General features: G+C 33.7%; 1 protein-coding gene across 1 annotated transcript in view; it reads left to right on the top strand.

Annotated features, from left to right (window-relative positions):
- Positions 1 to 14605, top strand: part of LOC121126496 (pinopsin-like) — a 73142-nt gene extending 58537 nt beyond the window's left edge. The window contains exons 5-7 of the mRNA XM_040721819.2: positions 3106 to 3232; positions 12661 to 12903; positions 12975 to 14605. Coding sequence (XP_040577753.1) covers positions 3106 to 3232; positions 12661 to 12903; positions 12975 to 13088 — 484 coding nt within the window. The 3' untranslated portion in view covers positions 13089 to 14605. The remainder of the gene's footprint in view (positions 1 to 3105; positions 3233 to 12660; positions 12904 to 12974) is intronic.
- The last annotated feature ends 7331 nt before the right edge of the window (positions 14606 to 21936 follow it).

The raw sequence follows: 21936 nt of genomic DNA, 5'->3' as shown, positions 1-21936 counted from the left end.
ATTATATGTGGAAAAGATATATTTTTGCCATAATGCCCTGTACTTTTGTCGTAAACCAATTCGACTTAGGGCATTTAGTCTTAAAGCCATTTTTCCTCAAGGATATTTCGTCTTTATATGAATCAATGAGGTTTGAACGTTGTTATTTTTTATTTTGGTTAAATTAAATGTTCCCATTGAATTCCCAAATCAAACTATGCGATATTTATTATTATAACATGCATTTACTGTTGATTTTCTATTGGAATAATGAATGAATTATACTCTTGGCTCATATTATGCTTGTTGGTCAATCCATGAGTTTTTTCAAGTATGAATGATCCATCACCAATTTTGCCCGCAGGCTGAGACCCACATTTGTTGTTATTATTTAAACTCTAAAACATGAATATGGTCATTAAAATATTCAACTTCAAAAGATTTGGGCTTTAAGGCCTTTTTCTTTTAGATTCAGATTTTTAGGTTATAGCTACAATTCAGTGCCAAATTTTGACGAGAAAGAAATATATTGATGAAAATTAATCTAAATAAAAAATTGATACAAAAAATTGCAATAATTGAAAAATGATTTATTTATTATTTTATCGTGATTCAAATTAATAAAAAATGTATATAACCACTAAAAAATCGAGTAAAATGAAGGACTTTACTTAAAAGCTAATATCTTTTTTATTTTTACTTCAAGTGCTTTATATCTTTGCTGAAGTTATCGAATATATATATATTTTTTTAATTGCCTTTAAAAAATGTTGTCTTGGATTGATTTTTGCTCAATTAAGTTTTACATAATTATTAAGAAATTTAAATATAATACGCTGATTAAGTTGCGTTAATATAGATTACAATAATATATTGGGGAAGAAAATTGGATCGTTTATCAGTGTATAACTATCAATTAATCAATTATTTCGAATATGAAGCATCTATAAACTTTTTTTAATCCCCTTAAAACAAAATTATTAATTGTTTTTGTAAAAAATTATTCCTATAAATTTCTTAATAAAAATTAAAAACTAAATTGACCAAAAATCAATCAAAATTGAAAAAAGATATTAGCTTTCATGAAAGGTACATTATATTACCCCAATTTTTGGTAGCTATAAACATTTTTTATTTATTGCAATCAAGATAAATAAGTCCTTTTTCAAATACTAAAATGTTTGTAGAAATTTCTAATTTACTTTGATTTTCATTTATATAGTTTTTTTATGTCGAAATATTGCATTGAATCGTAGATATACCCTAAAACGTGAATTTAAAAAAAAAAGGCTTTAAAGACCAAATCTTTTGAGGTAGAAAATTTAATGGGGATATTCGTGTTCTACAACTTAAATAACGATAATAAATGTGGATTTTAGCCTGAGGGCGCTCCTTGACCTTCATTTTGTTGCACAGTGTAATTACTGGCAGAGATGTGAAGGGCAATTCTTCTCTTCGAATCGGTGCCGTGTACATTTATTTTGGTCTTTCCTATTATAATAATTTTATTAACTACTTTGTCTCTGGTTCAAATTCAATACAAAGTGAGATTTTGTTGGGGTATGCATTCAAATTTTGGGACATGATTCCATCATTTTACCAACAGAAAAAAACCATTTATTGAGTTCTATAGGAGTACAGATTATATATTTTGAATGACAAATTCCAAGGGAACATCAATTTTATCCCAAAACTAACAAAAAATGGCCTATAAATCTCATTTATTTATATTTATTAAGGCGAAATATCCTTGAGGCAAAATGTCCTTAAACAAGCTGGTTTAAGGAAAAAATAACTTTGAGCCACAGTATATATGTTGCAGATAAAGTAAGAAATCCGTTAATATGCATAATAACTAGTTAATGTGCATAATATCTGAACAAGACCGTTAATGTGCATAAAAACGGAAAAAGATACATAGTTAATGTGGAAAATCATTGAAATCATAAATTTCACATTATCTTCCGAGATCCTATCCAGAGATAAAAAGTTGATGCTCGGCTTATGGAATATGCAGCATGTCCACAGGCAATCCGGCCCACGGGCTATGTTGCGTGGCAATGAGACTAACAAACAGGTTGTAATCTACCGCCAATTAATGTAATATCATCAAAAATGGCATCCACTATAGCCAGAGCTTATATCCCGGCCCACGGATGGTATTGTATGCTAACACGACTAACAAACAGGTTGTAGCCCACTGCCAACTCATTTAATATCATCAGAGACGCCATCCACTATAGCCCGTTTGATATTTCGGCCCACGGGCTATGTTGCTTGGTAACGTGACTAACAAACGGATTGTAACCCACCGCCAACTCATGTAATATCATCAGAAACGGCATCAACTAAAGCTGCAGTTCATAAACCGGCCCACAGGTTGTTTTGCGTTCCAACTCAACTAACAAACAGGTTGTAATCTACCGCCAATTTATGTCATATCATTAGATATATCATCAACTATAGCCGTGGTTCATATCCCGGCCTACAGAATGTGTTGCGTGCTAACACGACTAACAAATGGGCTGTAACCCACCGCCAACTCAGGATATGAACTGCGGCTATAGTTGATGGCGTCTCTGATGATATTAAATGAATTGGCGGTAGATTACAAGCTGTTTGTTAGTTGGGTTTGCACCCAAAACATCACGTGGACCGGGATATCAACCGGGGTTACAGTGGATGGTGTCCCTTATGATAATACATGAATTGATGAAGGGTGATTACTTTTAATCAAGCCCTGTGGACATGCTTCATATCTCATGAGCCGAGCATCGATTTTGGCCCTAGGAAAGGGTCTTGGAAGATAATGTGAAATTTATTATTCCAATGATTTTGCAAATTAACGGTCTAGTTCAGTTATTATGCACATTAATTAGTTATTTTGCATAATAACGGATTTCTTACTTTAACTACAACATATACATATATGAGGCTAAATTCACAGTGCAAAAGTTCTGAGGGTAAAACAACCCTTGAACCAGAATTTCCTTCCCTCAAAAGCATATAAAAAGGATCTTATTACAGTAGTAGTACCATAAGTCTCACTTCGCGCTCTACAACATTCCCATCCTTAAGCATTTGGTTACATGATACATTATTTAGTTCATAATATTTTCCTTTTAGCTGTGCTCCAAACTGGGAAACGCCTACTTCCTTATCCTACGTCATTTACCTCTTTGTCTCAGGATTCTTCCTCCCGGTGATTGTCATCATGTACTGCAATACAAAGGTGGTGCTCTTCCTTCGACGTGTAGGTTTTTAATGGTCATTTCATAAGGTGCCTCAACACAAAAGCAATCATGAACATAACTTTTTTTTTTTTTTTAAGATAATTGACTCTAGAATACTAACCAAGCTATAGAATAATATTTATTTTATTTATGAGTCTTTATGTGACTCCGATATAATGGTCCCTTTCAAATATAATATATCGTAAGTACTGAGTCCTGGAAATGTTTTGAGACGATAATGTAGGAATTGAACAACGATGTGTACATATTTTCCAATAAAAAATTATTCATATAGTAGTATTTATCCCGATATAAGAATGCTCACCCTTCTTCAAAAATAGCAGAGGTAGCTTCAAGCAAGTTTGAAATTACATAAGGTAATCTTATTTTTACGAACCACAACTATTACGCTGTGATATCATTTGTTGTTGTTTTTTTCAAGGGGTCTTTTTTTATGTTTTTATATTATCAGGTTTGCTCTATTGTGTTTGTGTGAGAGTGTGTGAATTATATACAATGATGCAACTACTCCCGTGTAGAATGGACATTTACAAAAATAAACCAAAAATCAACAATGTAACCCTGACAATTTGAAGAATGTTTTGGAGGAGAGAAAGAATCATGCTCATGACGTTTCATTAGATCAGCTTCAATTAGCTGTGACAAGAGAAGAAGGAGAAAAAGATCTAAACAAGGACATTTGTTAGAATTACTCCTATGTCAATGACCAATTCCACTTTGAGTCCAACAAGGTCATACAATTGTAACTCCCCAACAGATCTTCCGGGCTACGCTCCGTCTTTTGTGAGCACACATGAATGTTAAATCAGGTTTTGAATATATTTAAATCTATTTAGGAAAGGACTACTTAGGAATTAAATAATAATGAAAATTGCGAAGGAAAAGAAAATTCCTTCTTGATACTACCAAATTAACGGGCCAGCTAAAAAACACACTGGATTTACATCATAGATTATATATATGTGTCTGTCTGTGTGTATTTGTGATTTGTTTTCTAACTGTGTTTACCTTTTCTCAACGATTTGATGAGCTCCAAGATCCTACATTTGTCTTTAAATTTACAAACTACGTATTATTTTATAAATTGTACTCTGTACAAACATAATTGAATAAAGGATTTTGTTATAAATAGAAATATTATCAAGGATAATTAATCTTCTATGCAGTGATGGAATTTGCTACATTTGATTTCCATGATGTCGGCCTAACTCTTCATTGACATAGTACTTAAAGTATTTAAGATTTTTGGTTTGGATTTGCTAGGCACGGGACTATTCTTGCCACTTAATACTAAAGGGTTGGCAACAAATTGTGGACTGCTAATTAATTTTAATTTTCTACTTAATATGGAAAGATTTAGTAATTACTTTTGGAATTGTCCTCATTTACGATACGAGGTAGGCTCAAGAGGTAAAGAGTCACAGAGATGGGTTGCCCCTTTCCTCGCCAGATTTGAACTAGCTGGACTTTCCATGTGAAGCACTTCAGAGAGGGAGCCCAATAAAACTTTAGACCTAACCTATGTGTATAAACAAACTATAATAAACATTTCGTCAATGTATCATCATGAGTGGGGGAAAAAAACCCAAAGGGCAGCACATCTCAGATCTCCTAGATGTAGAAGTTGTGGTGGCGAAGATCATAGAAATTGAAAAGGTCCCCAGGAGCCTGGTTTTAAGGTGGGTAAGATGAAAAATGATGGGGAATACCTTTCCAAAAAAGCACAAAGTGGACGAGCCAATTTAAAGAGGGATCTGCAGTTCCTGTCCAGCTTAGAGAAGAAGATCAAGAAGAGCACACCTAAATTGATAAATCAAATCGTCAACAACTTCTCTGTAGTGCTAAGATCCTCAGTAGGTAATGAGGGGCAACAAGGAATTGTCCTCATTTACGATACGAGGTAGGCTCAAGAGGTAAAGAGTCACAGAGATGTGTTGTCCCTTTCCTCGCCAGATTTGACCTGGCTAGACTTTACCATGTGAAGCACTTTAGAGAGGGGGCCCCATAAAATTTTAGACCTAAGTGGGGACTCACTGAAGGGCGCTAGGGCCCTTATCTGAGAAGTGTCTCATCAACTCTTGTAAGACTTTCCTAGGCCGTGTAAAGGCAGTGATTGATTCTAAATCCTCAACATATAGTGACCAAGTTTGCAAAGGCCTTGTTTACAAATTTTGTTATTATTATAATTATTTTTTGTTATTATTGAAAAAAAATTAATAATTAAGTAATTCTTAAGAATCGGGATTGCTTCTACATCAATTAAGGTTGACAGTATAAAAAGAGTGTAATGATTCAATTTATTCTTTATGTTATTGACACTTATGATATACAATGTGATCTCCATTTTTGGCAACCATTCTCTCGATTCATGGCCTGAAAGCTTTACACGCCTTGACAACTTTCGCGGGATCAATAGCCACCCAGTACTAAGTAATAGAGGGTTCCAGGGTCTTGATGCTGTTGTGGCTGGTAGCACAAACCTGTCTCTCTGCCTAGTTGAAGGGGTTCACATCAAGGGAATTGGGGCCCAGGTATTGTGACTACAAAAGAGATTTTATTGCTGTTGAGAAGGTCCTGACTATTCTTGGCCGTGTGTGCAGGAGCAGAGCCTTACTGAAAAAGAACTGGGTTCCATTGGCCTCCTTGATCATCCAGGGAAGGACTAAAAGTATTCAAAACCTTACATTATCCATCTGATCCAACACATTCCCTCGAGTTAAACAAGAACAGGGGCATCACTGATCCGTTGCTCCCCAGGACGCCCAAGGTCTTAATACCTAATAGCCTAAAGGTCTGATTGCCCTTCTCCTAACATCTCCTTGTACATCCAGTACACAGTAGACAGTTCTTGCGTCGGTGAGTTCGACAATTATTGACCATTCATTGATGCTCCATCATTACTTATTGTCTGATCAGGTTCAAAACGCACTCAATCAGAAGATAATAACATAACTTCGCAAATGGTAAATTTAAGTGCATATACATGTTGTCTTTATTGATGTGGAGGCTGTCAGCCTCCATTTATTTGCAAGGCCCTCTATGGAGGATTCAGATCTGATGATTAGGGAGGCCAAGAGTTCTTGCTCACAATAGTATCTCAAACCATGCTTGGATAATCTTAACCACGTGGGTGAAGGGCCCTCTCACCCATGTGAAAGACAAATCCTGACTCCATGGAGATCTCCCTGACTTAGGGGTGTCATATTTTTTCTACAATAATTGTTTTAGGATAAATTTTGGCTGCTGGTAAGATTGCAATCTTTTGCTTTTATTGTGTATGTAACATGATTATAATATCTAATGCTTAGGATTCAACGAAAACAAAAAGAGGAGACTCTGGGCTCTCTGTAGAAGAAAAAAACAGCAGCTATAGAATGAACTGTGTTATAACTTCTAAATATCCGGTATTATTTTGTTTTTGGAAGTCAGTGTTTTGCTCAATCATCCTTAAAAACAATATCTTCTCAGGGTTGAAATGATTTTTAAAAAAATAGAAAATTGTATCGTTAGATATCAAGACTAGGGTTAGCCTCTACAAGATTATATGTACAAGTTGGCCCATTGTAATATGAAAACTTACTAATTCAACAATTAATTAAGTTGAGTGATTGAAATTAATTTATATAACGATCTATTAAATGCATAAAAAATTAGTTACAAAACAAAACAAATTTTTAAAGCTTACATAAAAGGTGAGAAAATTACAATTAAACATGATAGACGAATTTCCATTTGCTCATTCCAATATCACAGTCAACGTCGTCAGCAAGTCCGATACGTTGGAAGAGGGAAAGGCCTCTCTCAAAAAAGTCCAATCTGGACCCGGAGGAGTATAAAAAATAGCCCAGGCCCTTCTAGTAAATGAGACTCCTAACAAGAGATCTCGGGGTCTTACAACAGACTGTCTAGGGAGTTAAAAACAAAATGGGTAGAAAGAGCCACCTGAGGTTGAAGAGGCCACTTTTGACACGAGCAATGAAATAATTTTTTTTTTTTTTCTTAAGCCTAAACTACCATACCTTTATATACAACTATGGTAAAAATAAACATTTTTCTTTATAAAATACAATCCCTACACATATTTAACAAGGGTCAAAAATTTAATTGGGAGTACAAGACAAAACGACAGTAAAAATCACAGCTTTATTAATTTATTTTTTTTATATAAATATATTTAAAAGTCTGAATTAACGACCATTGTCAGAGAAATTTACCCAAAACGTCGAGTTTTTTAGCGATTAAACCTTTCCACTTTGTTGGAATGAGTTTCATGTTGCATCTACAAAAACAAATTATCCCTCTGCTTTTTGCTGATGATGGCCTCCACCATAAAAGCCCAAGAAAGATTCGGATGCATGACCACTAACCAATCAGTATTTGAGTAAATTCAAATCTCGAATCGGGTCATTCAGTTCAAGTTAAGTGACAGATAAGGTTTACCAAACAATGAACCCAACAGTGTGTAATTTGAATCAGCAACCCAAACTCTATAAGAATACGTTCTCAAAGTTCATGCAAGAAAAAAAAATTATATATCTTAATCGAGGTTTAGTAAATTTAATAAACTATTTTGGTTAAAAGTCCTTCTTTTATTTTTCCTTTTTATTTCTTGGATTCTTCTTTTTTCAAGATGGTGACTGAAATGTAACAACCGTAGATGCATAAAAATATCTATTATTTCATATAATACACTCAGCCCCATCGAAAACTGATGGACACTAATTTGATTCCCAAAATTTGGACAAAATCAATTATGCAGTTGAGCCCAAAACTATTTATACTCTGACAAAAATGCCAAGGAAATATAATTAGATGTTCATGTTGGATCTACAAATTCATTTCGAATATTCCTAGTCAATCAAAAACTGCTCTTAACAAAAAAAAATAATAGCAATTTATTCATTTTGACGAGTAAATTAATGAAATATCATTTTTAGCGTTAGTATTCATACCCAAAAAGCAAAAGGACTTAATACTTTGTGACATGGCCTCTAGCTTTCTTCAAATATTGAACTCGCTTGGGATAAGTCCTTAACATATTAAGACAAATACTGGGATCGATTTTCAAACATTTCTTCTTGACAGAATCTCCAAAGGTCATAAAGATTTGTTGGATGTGATTTACATACTGTTTTTTTTTAATTATAGTCCATAGATTCTCAATAATATTAAGGTCGGGATTTTGGGCTGGCCAGTCTATAACCCTAACTTTATGTCTATTGAGCCATTCTTGAACTTTTTTGGATGTGTGCTGGAACCACACATGTATTACAAGCTTAAATATCAATATTGTTAAAATACCAAATTCATGTTGTTAAGTTTATATTAATATAGTATGGTTGTTGTTTTTTCTCTCTCTTGATGTCTAATACTCATTGACGAATCCAAAATGGAGTAAATAGTTAAAATTTGTTCAAAATTTAGATGACGTAGCTATTATAATCCTTTATCCGTATTTTGGGGGTTTATTTTATATCCAGTTCCCTAACCATGTTATAATAGATGTTCACTAAGATAGGGTAAACCAAATAATATGCAATGGCTTCGTACTTTAACAGTAACACATATAAATTATAAGCGACAAGGGCTGAACAAGAAATTGCATTCCTTGGAGCATTATTATTACTCTGTTAAATATCAACAAGAATACATTATGAAATAATCAAAACGTATCAAGCGTATGGAGGAAATCGACAGCTGACAAATAAATGCATAGGGTATTTATGCTTTAGTGGGATAATATCGTGCTAAGGATCATGAGCAAGGGTCTACCGATCCATCAGAATTGGCATGGATCGACCTGTTTTGAAATATTGGAATCGGCTCAAATCAAATTTGTAGGTTTTTACAGGAAATGTACTTGAAATAACCACATTTTTAGTGCTCATACATTTGAATAAGGTGCGTGGACAAAACGTCGACCGTCAAAACGTCAACCGACAGAACATTGACCGTCAAATCGTAGAATTAACAAAGCGTAGAATAGATTAAACGTCGAATAGAAATAACGTCGACCAGACAAAAAGTCGGCTGACAGAAGGTTGACCGTAGAATATAAAATAAAGGGCTACTTTAAATGGTATTGCTATATATCCCATTCAGACATTTCCCGCCGAAAACATAGCACAGCAGTACCATTTCTATATAAACTACTTGTATTACTCCTAATCCCCTTATACATGTTAGGGGTGTTTTCAGTCACCGTCGTGTCCCAAAATGGGATGAAAGCCACTAACCCCATTTAAGAAACCACTAAGAGCCCCTCACAACCCATATGTACCCCCAAATGTTTGAGCTGTTTTCCGGTACGAGCGGGTCCCAAAATGGGATGAAACCTACTGCCATTGTTTAAATGTATCCCATCTCCATTTACACGCCGAAATTTGAGACTGTTTCGGGTTTCATCTCCTTTTGAGGCCCGGCAGTACTCAAAACAGCCCCAAATTTCGAGGTATAAATGAGAGTCTGTGAGGGTTCCTTACTATTAGTTTATGTAGGGGTGGTGGAGTAAATATTTCGGGCTGGAAATGTCTGGAGTGAAATATTGTAGAAACAGTTTTTCATATTTTGAAATGTAATATTTTCTGGTCGACGTTTTGAGCATTTGACATTTTGTCGGGCAACGTTTTGAGCTACTGCCTTTGAATAACATCATCAATCGTTCAAAAAGTCAGTTAAGGTAGGAGTTGGTTTGAACAGTTTACATTGAAACTATTAAGTAACTTTTTTGTTTGAGTATGTTTGTTAAGTAATATTCTTTATAACAAAACGGAAGTCGAGTCCATATTTTCTGAGTCAATTTTGAGTCATAACTCCGTCCTAGGCCCGTTAAAAAAGACAAGAGTCCGGGACCCGAGCATTAGTTTATAGATACTTCATTTCCGAGGGTAAGCATATGAAACTTGGTTAGGAACTGGAGACAGTTCAAGACCATTTGATCTCATGTACATAGGTGAACCAGTAAAATAATAGGAAATAGCCTTTTGTAAGTGTTGTATCTATTTTTTTTTTATCAGTGAGGCAGTTGAAATTAGATCAAAGGTTGAGGAGTGAAGAGGCTGACTTTAAATATCTAACAAAGTCAAACTCCCTAAGATGAGTCAACCAGAAATAAATTCACTCCAAGGAAAGCAATTATTTTTTTTAATTTAAATTTATTAACAACTAAGTATGACTGATAAATTTATGCATTTTTTAAATGTACTTTTAATGGGTCATATGGAGTTGTACTGATTAAGTATAATTACACATTATAGTATAACAATTACAACCATTTGACGTCTTTGAAGATCATATGCATAAAGTATATTTCCTTCTCTAGGAACGACCGGGCGCAAATCTACACACATTGAGTTCAAGAGAATAATTATTTCAAATCGTGTTGTCCATCGGGCTGCGTCGTTCCATCGTATTTTTTTCCTTGTCCATAGTTCATAGTCATAAAAAAATAAACAATTCTATTATTTGTTTATAAAATTCTTAATTATAAAATAAGGAATCGGTATCAAAAGTTGACGTTGAAAATAAATATTGGTCAAAAAATGGTTTAACATCATATTTTATGAATTAGACTAATTGCAATTTAGCCCTGAGTTTTTATTGTTGCGATTAATGAGAATCAGTTTATTGCCTCAATTTCTTATATACAAAAAAAAAAATTTCAATTCATTTTCATAATTTGAAATTTGTTAAAGAACTAAAATTAGCGTGATCAGATGCGGTGTTATTCAATTTTTTTGAATGAATACCCTTTGTCCGAATCGGGTTGTTGAAAGTAGATTTATTTTGGAAAAAACTGACATTATTATGACTTTTGCAGAATCGCCCATAACTAATTATTTAATCAACTAACTATTCATAATTATTAAAAAAAGATATGTTGCTTATTATTTTTGCATCTACTTTAGTAATAGAACTATCTCTAATAGTACTCTTAACGGAAAGTTATTGAAAGAGAAATAAAAAAATCCCCGGGTGAAAAATACTAAAATTCGTTGGGAACGTCACCTATCTGATTGGATTTTTAAAAGAGTATAAAACAAAACTTTTAATCTGTATTTATTTTATCTATCATTATGAAGTATTTTTATATAAATAAAATATTTTAATGTTACTTCTGGGCAGATGGACTGATTGAGTTTAAGTACAGTGTGCGTTGGCAAAATCTGCCACATTTTAAAGACGACATTACTCCATCAGGTGATGTCTGATCTGTCTGTGTTTGGTGTTAAAATTTTTCCCGGGTCATAGGCTTCAGTTACTTGTTGCGATAGCATCATTTTAAGTGTCCAAGAAAAGTCATTATGTTCAATGAGAGAGATCGTGGGTGCGCTGTTATTCAGATTATGCTTAGTGATCACATGAAATTAAGCCATGCTGACATCTCTGGCCTTCTGTCAATGCCAGTTAGGATGGTCAGAAGTCTCAGGAAGCAGCTGAAGGAGTCCTCGGAACCGATGGACGTTGTTGACAGGAAGAAGAAGGAGGAGAAGAGCACCAGGATTGTCCGGGACGTCACCTGCATCAACAAGGTCAGGGACATCATCGACGAGGACCCCCAGCGTTCCATGAGAGCCATGGCAAGTCTGTTGCCAGCGACAGGCTGTGGATGTGGCAGCAGGAATCGGTTCTGGCCCACAAAGCTAAGCGGACGCAAGAATGGCTGAAAAGCAATGCGTTCGTACCCTTCTCCTCTATGCCTCCCTCATAAGCGTATTCGAACCCGTTGGACTACTTTGTCTGGTCATACGTGGAGAACATGACCAACTGCTCCTCCCATAACGCCAAGGAGAAATTCAGTGAGATAGAAGCAGCGCAGATCCAAATGCCTGTTCTCGGTTTCGTAGCCTCATTGAGCGGGCTTTGGCCGCAGACGGTGGCTACATTGAATAGATAGCTGCTCTATATCCTAATAAAGATATTCGTTTTTATTTTATCAATAAATATTATAAAATAAGCTTGTAGTTGTTGTTTTTTGAATTGGCAGATTTTGTCACCGCACCCTGTATATACATTATAGTCATTTACATTTACACCATTTGACCTAGGAATCTTATTTGAACTCCATATACATAAAGTATATTTTCCTTCTCTAGGAACGACAGCAGCACGAACCTAGCCACATTGGCCTGGGTCCAATGCGTGTTGTCCATTGAGCTACTTTGTTCTATTTATAAAACTTGCTTTATTGCTGTTAAGATATTCTATTTTTATTACGATAGTTTTGTTTTTTCTTAAATAATTCTATAACTTGTAATAGTTAATATTTACAAAGCTAAAGGAATACATAAAAAAAGAATGTGAATTCCTTTTAGAATACAAGTTTTAAAGAGGTTCATTTTTGAGAGAAATTGCTTACTTTTTTGTTGACGGTCCACAAGCGGTCACCCATTGTAGATATAATAATAACAAATCCAATTATTTACAGAACACGGAATCCAAAGCCATGAACTCTACTCGTGGAGTGGCCAAACGGCACGAGCGGAACTCAACCATAATTCTCCTATCTATGACAACTGCATTCTTCATTTGCTGGTTGCCTTATACGATTTGTTCCCTCTATGTGGTCTTTGGTGGGAGTGCTCCTCCCTGGCTCTCTGCCATTCCACTTCAATTTGCAAAAAGCTCTACTTGCGTCAGCCCCATCATTTATGTGTTTTATAATCAAGAGGTAACTTTAATATATATCAGTCACATGACATATTCCATTGTTTCTCTCTTTCCACAATATGTATACTCTAGTTTCGAACCAATGTCATCAAGTATTTTCAAAAGAACACCTTTGCAGTAGAGCGGACTTCAATTGGTCCAAGCTCTGAAAAATTGGACACGAAAATTCTTGTCACAACATGTTAAATAAAATGGGATACATTATTATATGTTTATTATGTGCAAGGTTGCGTTAGCAAATTTATGAAGAATCTCTCTTGTATTCCTTTTAAGTCTTTGCCTATTTATTCCTTTTCTTTTTTGTCAGTCTTTCAGTATTACCAACCTATCTACCTGGTGTTGGGGAAAAATGGAAAGGGAAAAAAAAGGAAAAATGACTCAGTCGGAAAAAAAAACCCGACAGTAGTCCAAATTGAAGGAGTATGAATCCTCCCCTTACTCATGGTTTGAAGAACAGCATTAGCATAATATATCGAGAAATATACGGCCCATGAGGTGGCCCCAACCACACATACCGCAATTAACTAAATAAGATCATTACATGAGTTTTTTTATGGCCTTTCTGTCGTCATTAAATAAGTATTTACATTTACTTAATAAATTAATTAATTGAGGTAATTTAACAGAGACAATAAATTAATTATGATATTTGTTTTACGAGTTAATGAAATTGGAGCCGGACTCTCATTCTAAATTCAAATGAATGAATTGATAGAGTTGTAATATTAATATTCTTTGATAAATATCTCTGAAGACCATTATTAAAAACGTAGTTATATATTCAAATGTATCATACTCCAAAAATACCAATAAAAATTCGCACAAAAACCATTTCAGTCACTTGTTGTGGTTCGCATAGCTGGGCTTGATACTCACTGGAAGTATGAATTCACAGTCATAGATCAAATTACTTTGAGGATTTGAGTCATTATAGTAATTACGTAATGCAGGCTATTTCGTTTTCTTTGAACATGAAAGAAGGTTTATGAAGAGAGGAAGAACATTGTTCTATTGCAATTTCAAATTGCTCCCACTCTACTGAGCTTTACATTTTTCCTCGTGTTCTCCATCGACCCGACCTTTTACTGTCTCCCATGATCCTCTTGGTGGCTTGTACGACCACAGCTAATCGACTCTTCGTTTGAAACATTCTGGATTTAAAAAAAAGTATAAATCACTGCTTTTGTTTAATATTATGCTAATGCTTGTTTCTCAATTCTTGAGTACTATCTAGTATGAATAATCCATTAATTATATTATAATTAATAAATGATAATTAAGTTATTAACGTGTTTTTTTCATTTTTATTTTATCTTAATATATTATATATATATATATATTGGTGACAGGTATTATATCAGTTTAAAAGAACTTTGCAATTTTTCTTCTCAGTCACTTTCACTTTTTTTTCTCTTGCCATTTTCTCCACTGCCAAAATTTTTCCTGCAATATTTTTCCTAAAATCATCTACTAATCTGTTTAAAATATTTTAGCTATTGTATTTAGTATTTCAAATCATGGAATCACCTCAATCAAGCTACCTCGATCAACAATGATCCATGAATGACGATTCTCTCGCTATACAAAAAGCTATACATCTTGGAAGAAATCTCTACTCAACGTCATTAGAACTCTTATCAAGATTTTCTGATTATTTTTATCAATACATATCCTAAATTAAATATATATTTATTTACGCAAAATTGTATTCTTATTTTTTAAATAATATAATATAATTTTTCTTTTCTTTTTTTGGAAGAGCGGTTTTTGGAGCTGAAATATTTGAAATTTTTCTCCAAATTTTTTTATTTTTTGTGAATAGCTGGTGATTTTTGAAATTGTCTCTGAAAGCTGTGGATTTTTGAAAAAAAAATCATATACCAAATTTTAGTTTTTGAAATTTTATTCCTACACTTTTAACATTGAAAATATAATTATTGAAATTTTTTACCAAAAAATTAAATTTTTCAAAAAAAAAAAATAACTACTCGATTGTTTCTCAAAAAATAATCCAAAAACCAAGCTTTTCTCCCAAAAAAATATAATCCTGTGGACGACTGTGATAATAAAATGATACTTTTTAACTATTATTTAAAATATTGGGAAATTGGAATCGGCAGTAGGAATTTTTACTAGAATCGTCCCATCACTAAATTGTAACAGAATATTTAGCATTCTTTGAGATGAATGGCCCCATATTTTTTTATGAAGAAGAAGCCAGGGGGCAATAGGCACAAGGTACAAAAATAGAAAAAAGATCATTAAAAAGATAAAACTCCCCCATTCCTCAACCTCAGTCATATTAATAGAAGGGTTGACATTAATATCCATGCTTCCAACTCTGCCTTGGGAGGGAATATAAGGGATACAGTTTGGCAAAATGTGGACATCAACTCCATAGATACTATCATAATATCCTATTATGGTTAAATCTCTCTCCAGATTCTAAATCTGGCCTTGTATTAAATGACTAGTCTCTCCAAGTATAAGTTGCCTTAACTCATCAACTTGTGAAACATTTTAGCAGTGACCGGTAATTTTGCCTTAAGCAACTTTGTCTCAGGACATTTTGCCTTAAATCATTTTGTCCTGAGATATTTTGTGTTAATTACATTTTCCCTCCAGTATATTTTGCCTTAAAATATAAACAATGGAAGTTTATATATCGTTATTATTTAATTTTGGTTGAAATTGATACTCCCTTGAATCTTTTAAATCAAAATATGCAATATGTATAATTATAAAACACCTGAAATGGTTGTTCTCTGTTGATAAATGAATGAATTAGGTTCTAACCTCATATTGGGCTTGTTTGTCAGTCCATGAGTCTTTTCTAGTATGAATAATCCATCATCATATCTAATGATAATTTTTATATGGCTTCTGTATTCACCCGACGACAACGTTTTGGACTACACCTTCTATTTGCACCTAGAGTAATGCAAAAATTAGACAATTTTAAAAGCCGTTCTCACTTTTTCATATTTTTATTTTGTGCCATTTTCATGGCAAATTTTGAGGCAAAACTTGGTAATCGAACCATTTTCTATACTTTTTTATTCGATATGTTCCATCCCTTCTGAATGATTGCTTCAAAAGGGGAACTATCAGGAGCCAAGTTAGCCTTGATGAAGTCCAAGGACTAGTTGTCCCCTCCTCCGTGATCACGGCCATCAGAGCATCGACATTCGGGTGAGAAGTCGTGTTAGTCTTGCCTCCAACACACACGAAACAGCAAAGTACATGGGGTTCACGTTGGTTGAGGACGAAGGTCTGATCTCTGCAAGCCAGAAGGCTGCTGTGATATTCTTGCAGAAATACTGCACTTTTTGGACGTGTGTGCCGGTCACCGTCTTGGGGAAACACATGTTGTACCTGGAAAACATGCTCTTAAACCATGTCAAGTCATGATACCGGAGGACCTTGTAGTAGATGTCCGTGCTAACTTTCTCGTTGCTCTAGTAGGTGTACAGATACACCTTGCTGTCGTATGATGCCACGATGCCGAGAACCATGACATGTGCTGGATGTTTGGTCATGAAGGTTCCTTGGACCTGAGCAAATTAGGCACTTGTACTATTATTTAAACTTACTTGGAAATATTGCCCTTATAAAACTGTCCACTCCTGAATAAATTGTACACTAAACGAATATATTGCGGTAGAGGATGCAAAAGAACAGAGACATCTTCAGGCATTTTTTTTTTTAATTCCGAAAATTTACAGCTGTTCACAAAAAATTTAACTTATTGAAAAAAAAATTCAAAATAAAATTATTTGGGAAAAAAAAAATCCATAGCTATTCACAAGAAATATTAAATACAATTTTTTTTTTTCAAATTTCTAACATTAAATTTTTTTGGGAAAAAAAATCAAAAATCCAAAGCTATTCACTAAAAATGAAATTTTTTCGGAAAACAGTTCAACATTCTAAATTATTTTTAATTCAAAAATTAAATTTTCTATTAAAAAGCAAAATTTCCTTAAGTTGTGAGGGTCTACCACCCCTCCAACCCACCCCTGTAGACGCCCTGAAGAAATAACAATGAAGTCGGATTAATGAAATATTGCAGATGTGTTCTTGTATAACAAGAGCACTATTTGTTTGTGTTATTGGTCTCTAATCATAATTCATATGCATTTTCAGTAAATGTTAAGATTTGAATTAAATATAAACGCTAATTTGTCGAAATTAATTTTGTTTCTTTTTATTTGTGAGTAATATAAAGACTAAAGTACTCCTAAACCATCCCAACAAATTGCATATTTCCTCAAACTCTTTTTAATTATTCATTCATCCTTGAGAAAAAGAACACATTTGAATTGATATAAGTTATGAATAATGACGTGTGAGTCCTTATTAGTTTAATTCAGTCCAGACTTAGGACCGGTTCCATATGTGCTGGGGATCGGTCCTTCAGACTGTCAGTACTATAACTAATTTAAAAAAAAAAAATAAAGTTGAGTAACGTCATCAATGACCAAACTTTGTCAAATAGACTAGACCAACACTGAACTGGACGGAATTGCAGTCTCAGGCCTAAAAAAGGACAACACTACGTGTGAGTTTGCTCATGATAAACGATGATTAACACAAATGATTAATTGTGTACTTATGTTCTATATAATTAAAGCAAAATTTCTCTTTTAGACGATCCCTAATTACTCGAGGGAATACCCTGTAATACAACTAGTAATTGTATAATTTTGGATATTATAATTATTTCTTGTAAACTAAAGAATTACACAAGAGTACAAATCAAATCAAAGCCCCTGGACTGAACTGTATTCTACTCATACTAATTTAAATGTAGAAGATCTCCTCCCCAAAGCAGTAATTCATTTTCTTCCCCAAAATCATACAGCAGGCAGCCGATATTAACAAGGCTCTTAATTCAGTAGTACCATAGGTCAGGCTCCCACTTTCTCCTAGCCCTCCACAGATATACTATTTTTGGATAAAGCTCGATTTATACCAAAAAACATTTTTACTGGAAATTTATGTAAGCTAAAATTTAAAGCCTTTTGCTTAACTCTTTGGAAGAGAGTTTGAGAGACAGGATTAATAATAAATAGAAAACACTTTGTAGATTCGGGGATTGAAGAGGAATTTAAGGGCTTTCTAAAAAGGTATTTCATCAAAGAGATTTAACAATTAAGGACTTATGGTCATTTTTATCTCTTACTTCATCATCGTGTCCTTTGAAGATGATGATAAACTTTGTTTTAAAGACTCTTTCTATGTTCACAAACATACGAATATCTTAATCCGATTAGTTTTTGTAGAGGCTTGTCCAAAATAGGAAATTCTTTATGAAGGATTTATTTATAGCTATTAAACATTCAAATGTAGATATTTCAAGATGGATAATAAAGGGTAGGGAAAAAGTAATTTCGTATTTCCTGCCCCTTTTTTTAACCATGTATAATTTTGTTCATCATTGGTCAACTCGAATTTTTACGATAAAGTGATGTAAAGTGTGAGTATATACTACAAACGCTTTTTATACAGTATTGTGCTTGGCCGGTTCAGTTGTGAATTATCGTGCGTTGAGTATGGAGGTCTCAAAGGAAAAAATTCACCACATTTAACATTTTTATATCTGAATGATAAGAAAGCGTCGAATGCGACCAAGAAAATAAGTCATGTATACTGGGGCGATACTCCTTTGGTTCGTCATATACAACAGTAGTTTGAATGTTCTTCTTCCCTCAATTCTACCCTATACTATGAACAAATCGACCGTATAAAGCTGGAAATCAAACAGAAGTGGCAAGCATTAATGAATAGGGGATGAAAAGACATCATCAAGTCAACGCCCAAACGTAACAATATTTGATGACGCGCCAGAATCTCTGGGAGCTCGGATGGGAAGTTCTTATGCATCCACTCTACAATTTGCAATTGACACCAAGTGACTACCACCTGTTCCTGTCTATTACCAAGGGTTTCTACGAAAAGGGAACAAGGCATACGGGGCTTGAATCGAAGGATTGTAACTCTTCTTATAAAGTATAGAAATAAAGCAAAATACGAAATTACTTTTACCCCAACCTATTATTATGAAATTGACAAAGAACAAACAGATTATTTATTCCTTGACCCTTATCCAAAAATAAAAAACTTATCGTCATGTCTATAACTGTAAAGATTGAAGGAGTTAGGTCATTAAAAAATTATTTCTCTCCTAATTTTGTTACTTTTACGTTGTTAGTTTCTGCTGTTACATACATATTCTGCCTATTTCTGTCAAAACATTTCACCATGAAATAACATGGCAATGGGCAGGAGTGTGTTGGACAAGTTTGAAAATCTCCCAATCAAGTTATTTTGTGTGTTTTTTTAACATAATTTTTTTCGTCAAGATGAAAAATTATGAAATTATGCTGTTTCTAACTACAAAAAAGTTATTTGGATATTATTCAGCTGACGCCCCGGATTGGGGTTACAGAGGTAATTAATATGCTGATGTACTTGCTAAGAATAAAATAAGCATATTCCCTTTAGAAGAAAGCATCTAAGGAACATGGAAATGGTTGAAGATGCATTATGTAGACTCTGTGGCAGTAAAAATAAGATTCTAATTAATTTATGGAAATTGTAGTCAGCTGCCGTGGAGAAAAAAAGAAAGGAAATAAGGAAAGTTTGCCTGAATTAAAAAGACAAGGTATCCCTAAGCACACCATGCGTCGTTTGACTCGTCGTGGTAGAGTGAAGCATATCTCAGAATTGATATATGAAGAAAAAAGATGTGTATTCCTCGAGAAAGTTATCCGAGATGCTGTAACCTACGTCAAGGGGAATACAATTACTGCCATTGCTTTGAAGCGACAAGAACGTACTATCTACAGTTTTTTGAGGGGAAAAAGTTCCTAGTCGATTTTTAATTATTTAATTTTTTTTTTTTTGTGGTTTGAAATTTAAATCATACTTTTGACATTGTTCTGTTCTCTTCCCCCCACCCCTTCCTTTAATCATTTACAGCGATTCGAAAATTTAATAGTCCATCAGAGTTGAAGTAAAAAGTTTTCAGCCATTTTTCGCATTATTTTGACAATAAAATTAACAAAGTTGGGATTATCCGATTTAGATTGTTTCAAACGGTTTCTTAGCTAATTTTCAGTCCCTTGGCAATGAAATAAGTGCTCACATGCCGTCCAACTTGACGATTTCTATTATTTTATCAACATTTTCGACGTCCAAATTAACAGAACGGGTTTGTTGGAAGCACAGCTTTGCTTTTGCATTCGATATTGTATTAGGTTGATAAACAGCTATGTCTTTTCCCCTTGGTTCTAGTAACTTTTTCTCTGTTTATTCTATTTTGGAACGCTAAAATACACAGCTGGCTTCCTCAAACACTTGCAAAAGACATCTAGCAAAAAAAAACTCAGAATTTTTTACACCGCCTATACTTAAGTCATATATTTTCGAATAAAGCGAACAAAGCGTAAGGGGTCTTGTATTTTATATCCATTCTATATACCCTTTTATATATATTCAAATTTGTAACTCTTTCGTCATCACAGTTTTATTGATTAGAAGAAGCCTTTTATCGGAGAATATTTTTACATGTAGAATGTATAATGCTCTTGAAATAATAAATCTGTTATTATGCAAGACTTTATTGACCTTGATAATTCATTGTTTAGGATTTATTTGTAGATTAGCCATTTTTAACTGGAGCTTTTTTGAATTTAATTAACTGTTTAGTTTCAAAGTCGTTCCGTTTGTTTTCATTAATTTATTTTTTCTTGATGTTTGATATTTATAAAAGTATTTCTATCATTTAAATAGATATTTATAAGTTCAAAATGGATGGAATAGATTCAAAAATCATTGAAAATTTAAACGGCGTAATTATTAACATTGATCAACGGTGTTTATCATGTAATTAAATACATTTTATTTTTGTGGTTTCTTGCTACTTTGTTCACTAACACGGGGTTAAATAAGGGAACAACGCAAGAAAAAACCACGATACAAATATTGACAGAGGCAAATATTGCTTGAAATCCTTACATGTGTATTTTTTTCACAAGCATTGACTACTTTGTTAGTATGTATATATTGGCATCTAATAAAAGTGAGAACTGAGTTTATTCGGATCTACAAAGTTATTAATTTATATCCGCTAATTTATTTTTAACTTGATACAAATTTTGGTTTACGCTAAAGAAATAGGTCATAAAATATATATACATTTCTATTTTCAGGGTTTATGTCAATTAAATTGGCACATTTTAATTGCCCAGACAACAAAAATACATGCAGCTAAGAACTCATGTGAAAAATTTCAGGTTGATACTTTGTTCCGTTTGCTACTTTAGAGGAAGAACTAAACTGTAATAAATCCTGGATAGATCATTGAAATATGAGTACTAACTACTTCAATAATTAATAACGATTTAGTTATTCAAATTAATTCATATCTCAATATATTAAAGCATGAACAATTAGATAAAAAGCAAAACAAACTTGAGCTTCCAAGCTTACGTAAAAGTCAAGAAAATAACACTTGAACATGATCGACGAATTTCTATTCGCACACTCCAAATAGTTGGGCGTCTCCAAGACCACCGTCTGCGCAATTAACAAATCCGAAACCTTTGAGAGAAAGAAGGGTTCTGTCAAAAAGGACACACTGGGCCCGGCGAGTCAAAGAAAACAGCCAGGGCAATCCCCACAAGTCCATGGGGCCCACTTAAGAGACCTCCGGATTTCATACGAGACTGTCCAGAGAGCTATCAAAAAACTGGGCAGAAAGTGCATTGTGCGGGAGGGTAATCCACTTTTGACACCACCAATAAAAAAACCACCTCCTCCGTTGCAAAGCTCTTTTGAATTAGTCTTTTGAAAGGGGAAGTGTTATGTATTGTTTTTTATTTACTTTTAAATCATGACGTAGGGATTTGTTTTATATAGATAGGTAGGTACATTGTATTTTTACGAGTTTGTATATTTTAATAGTCATAGTATGTACATCCTTTTAAATGTAATCCCTCACAGAACATATGTTTTAGTGTATGATTGT

Source organism: Lepeophtheirus salmonis, chromosome 11 (assembly GCF_016086655.4).
Source record: "Lepeophtheirus salmonis chromosome 11, UVic_Lsal_1.4, whole genome shotgun sequence".
Lineage (NCBI taxonomy): Eukaryota > Metazoa > Arthropoda > Copepoda > Siphonostomatoida > Caligidae > Lepeophtheirus > Lepeophtheirus salmonis.
The sequence above is the reverse complement of the archived record's forward strand: the minus strand, read 5'-3'. Positions and strand labels throughout refer to the sequence as shown.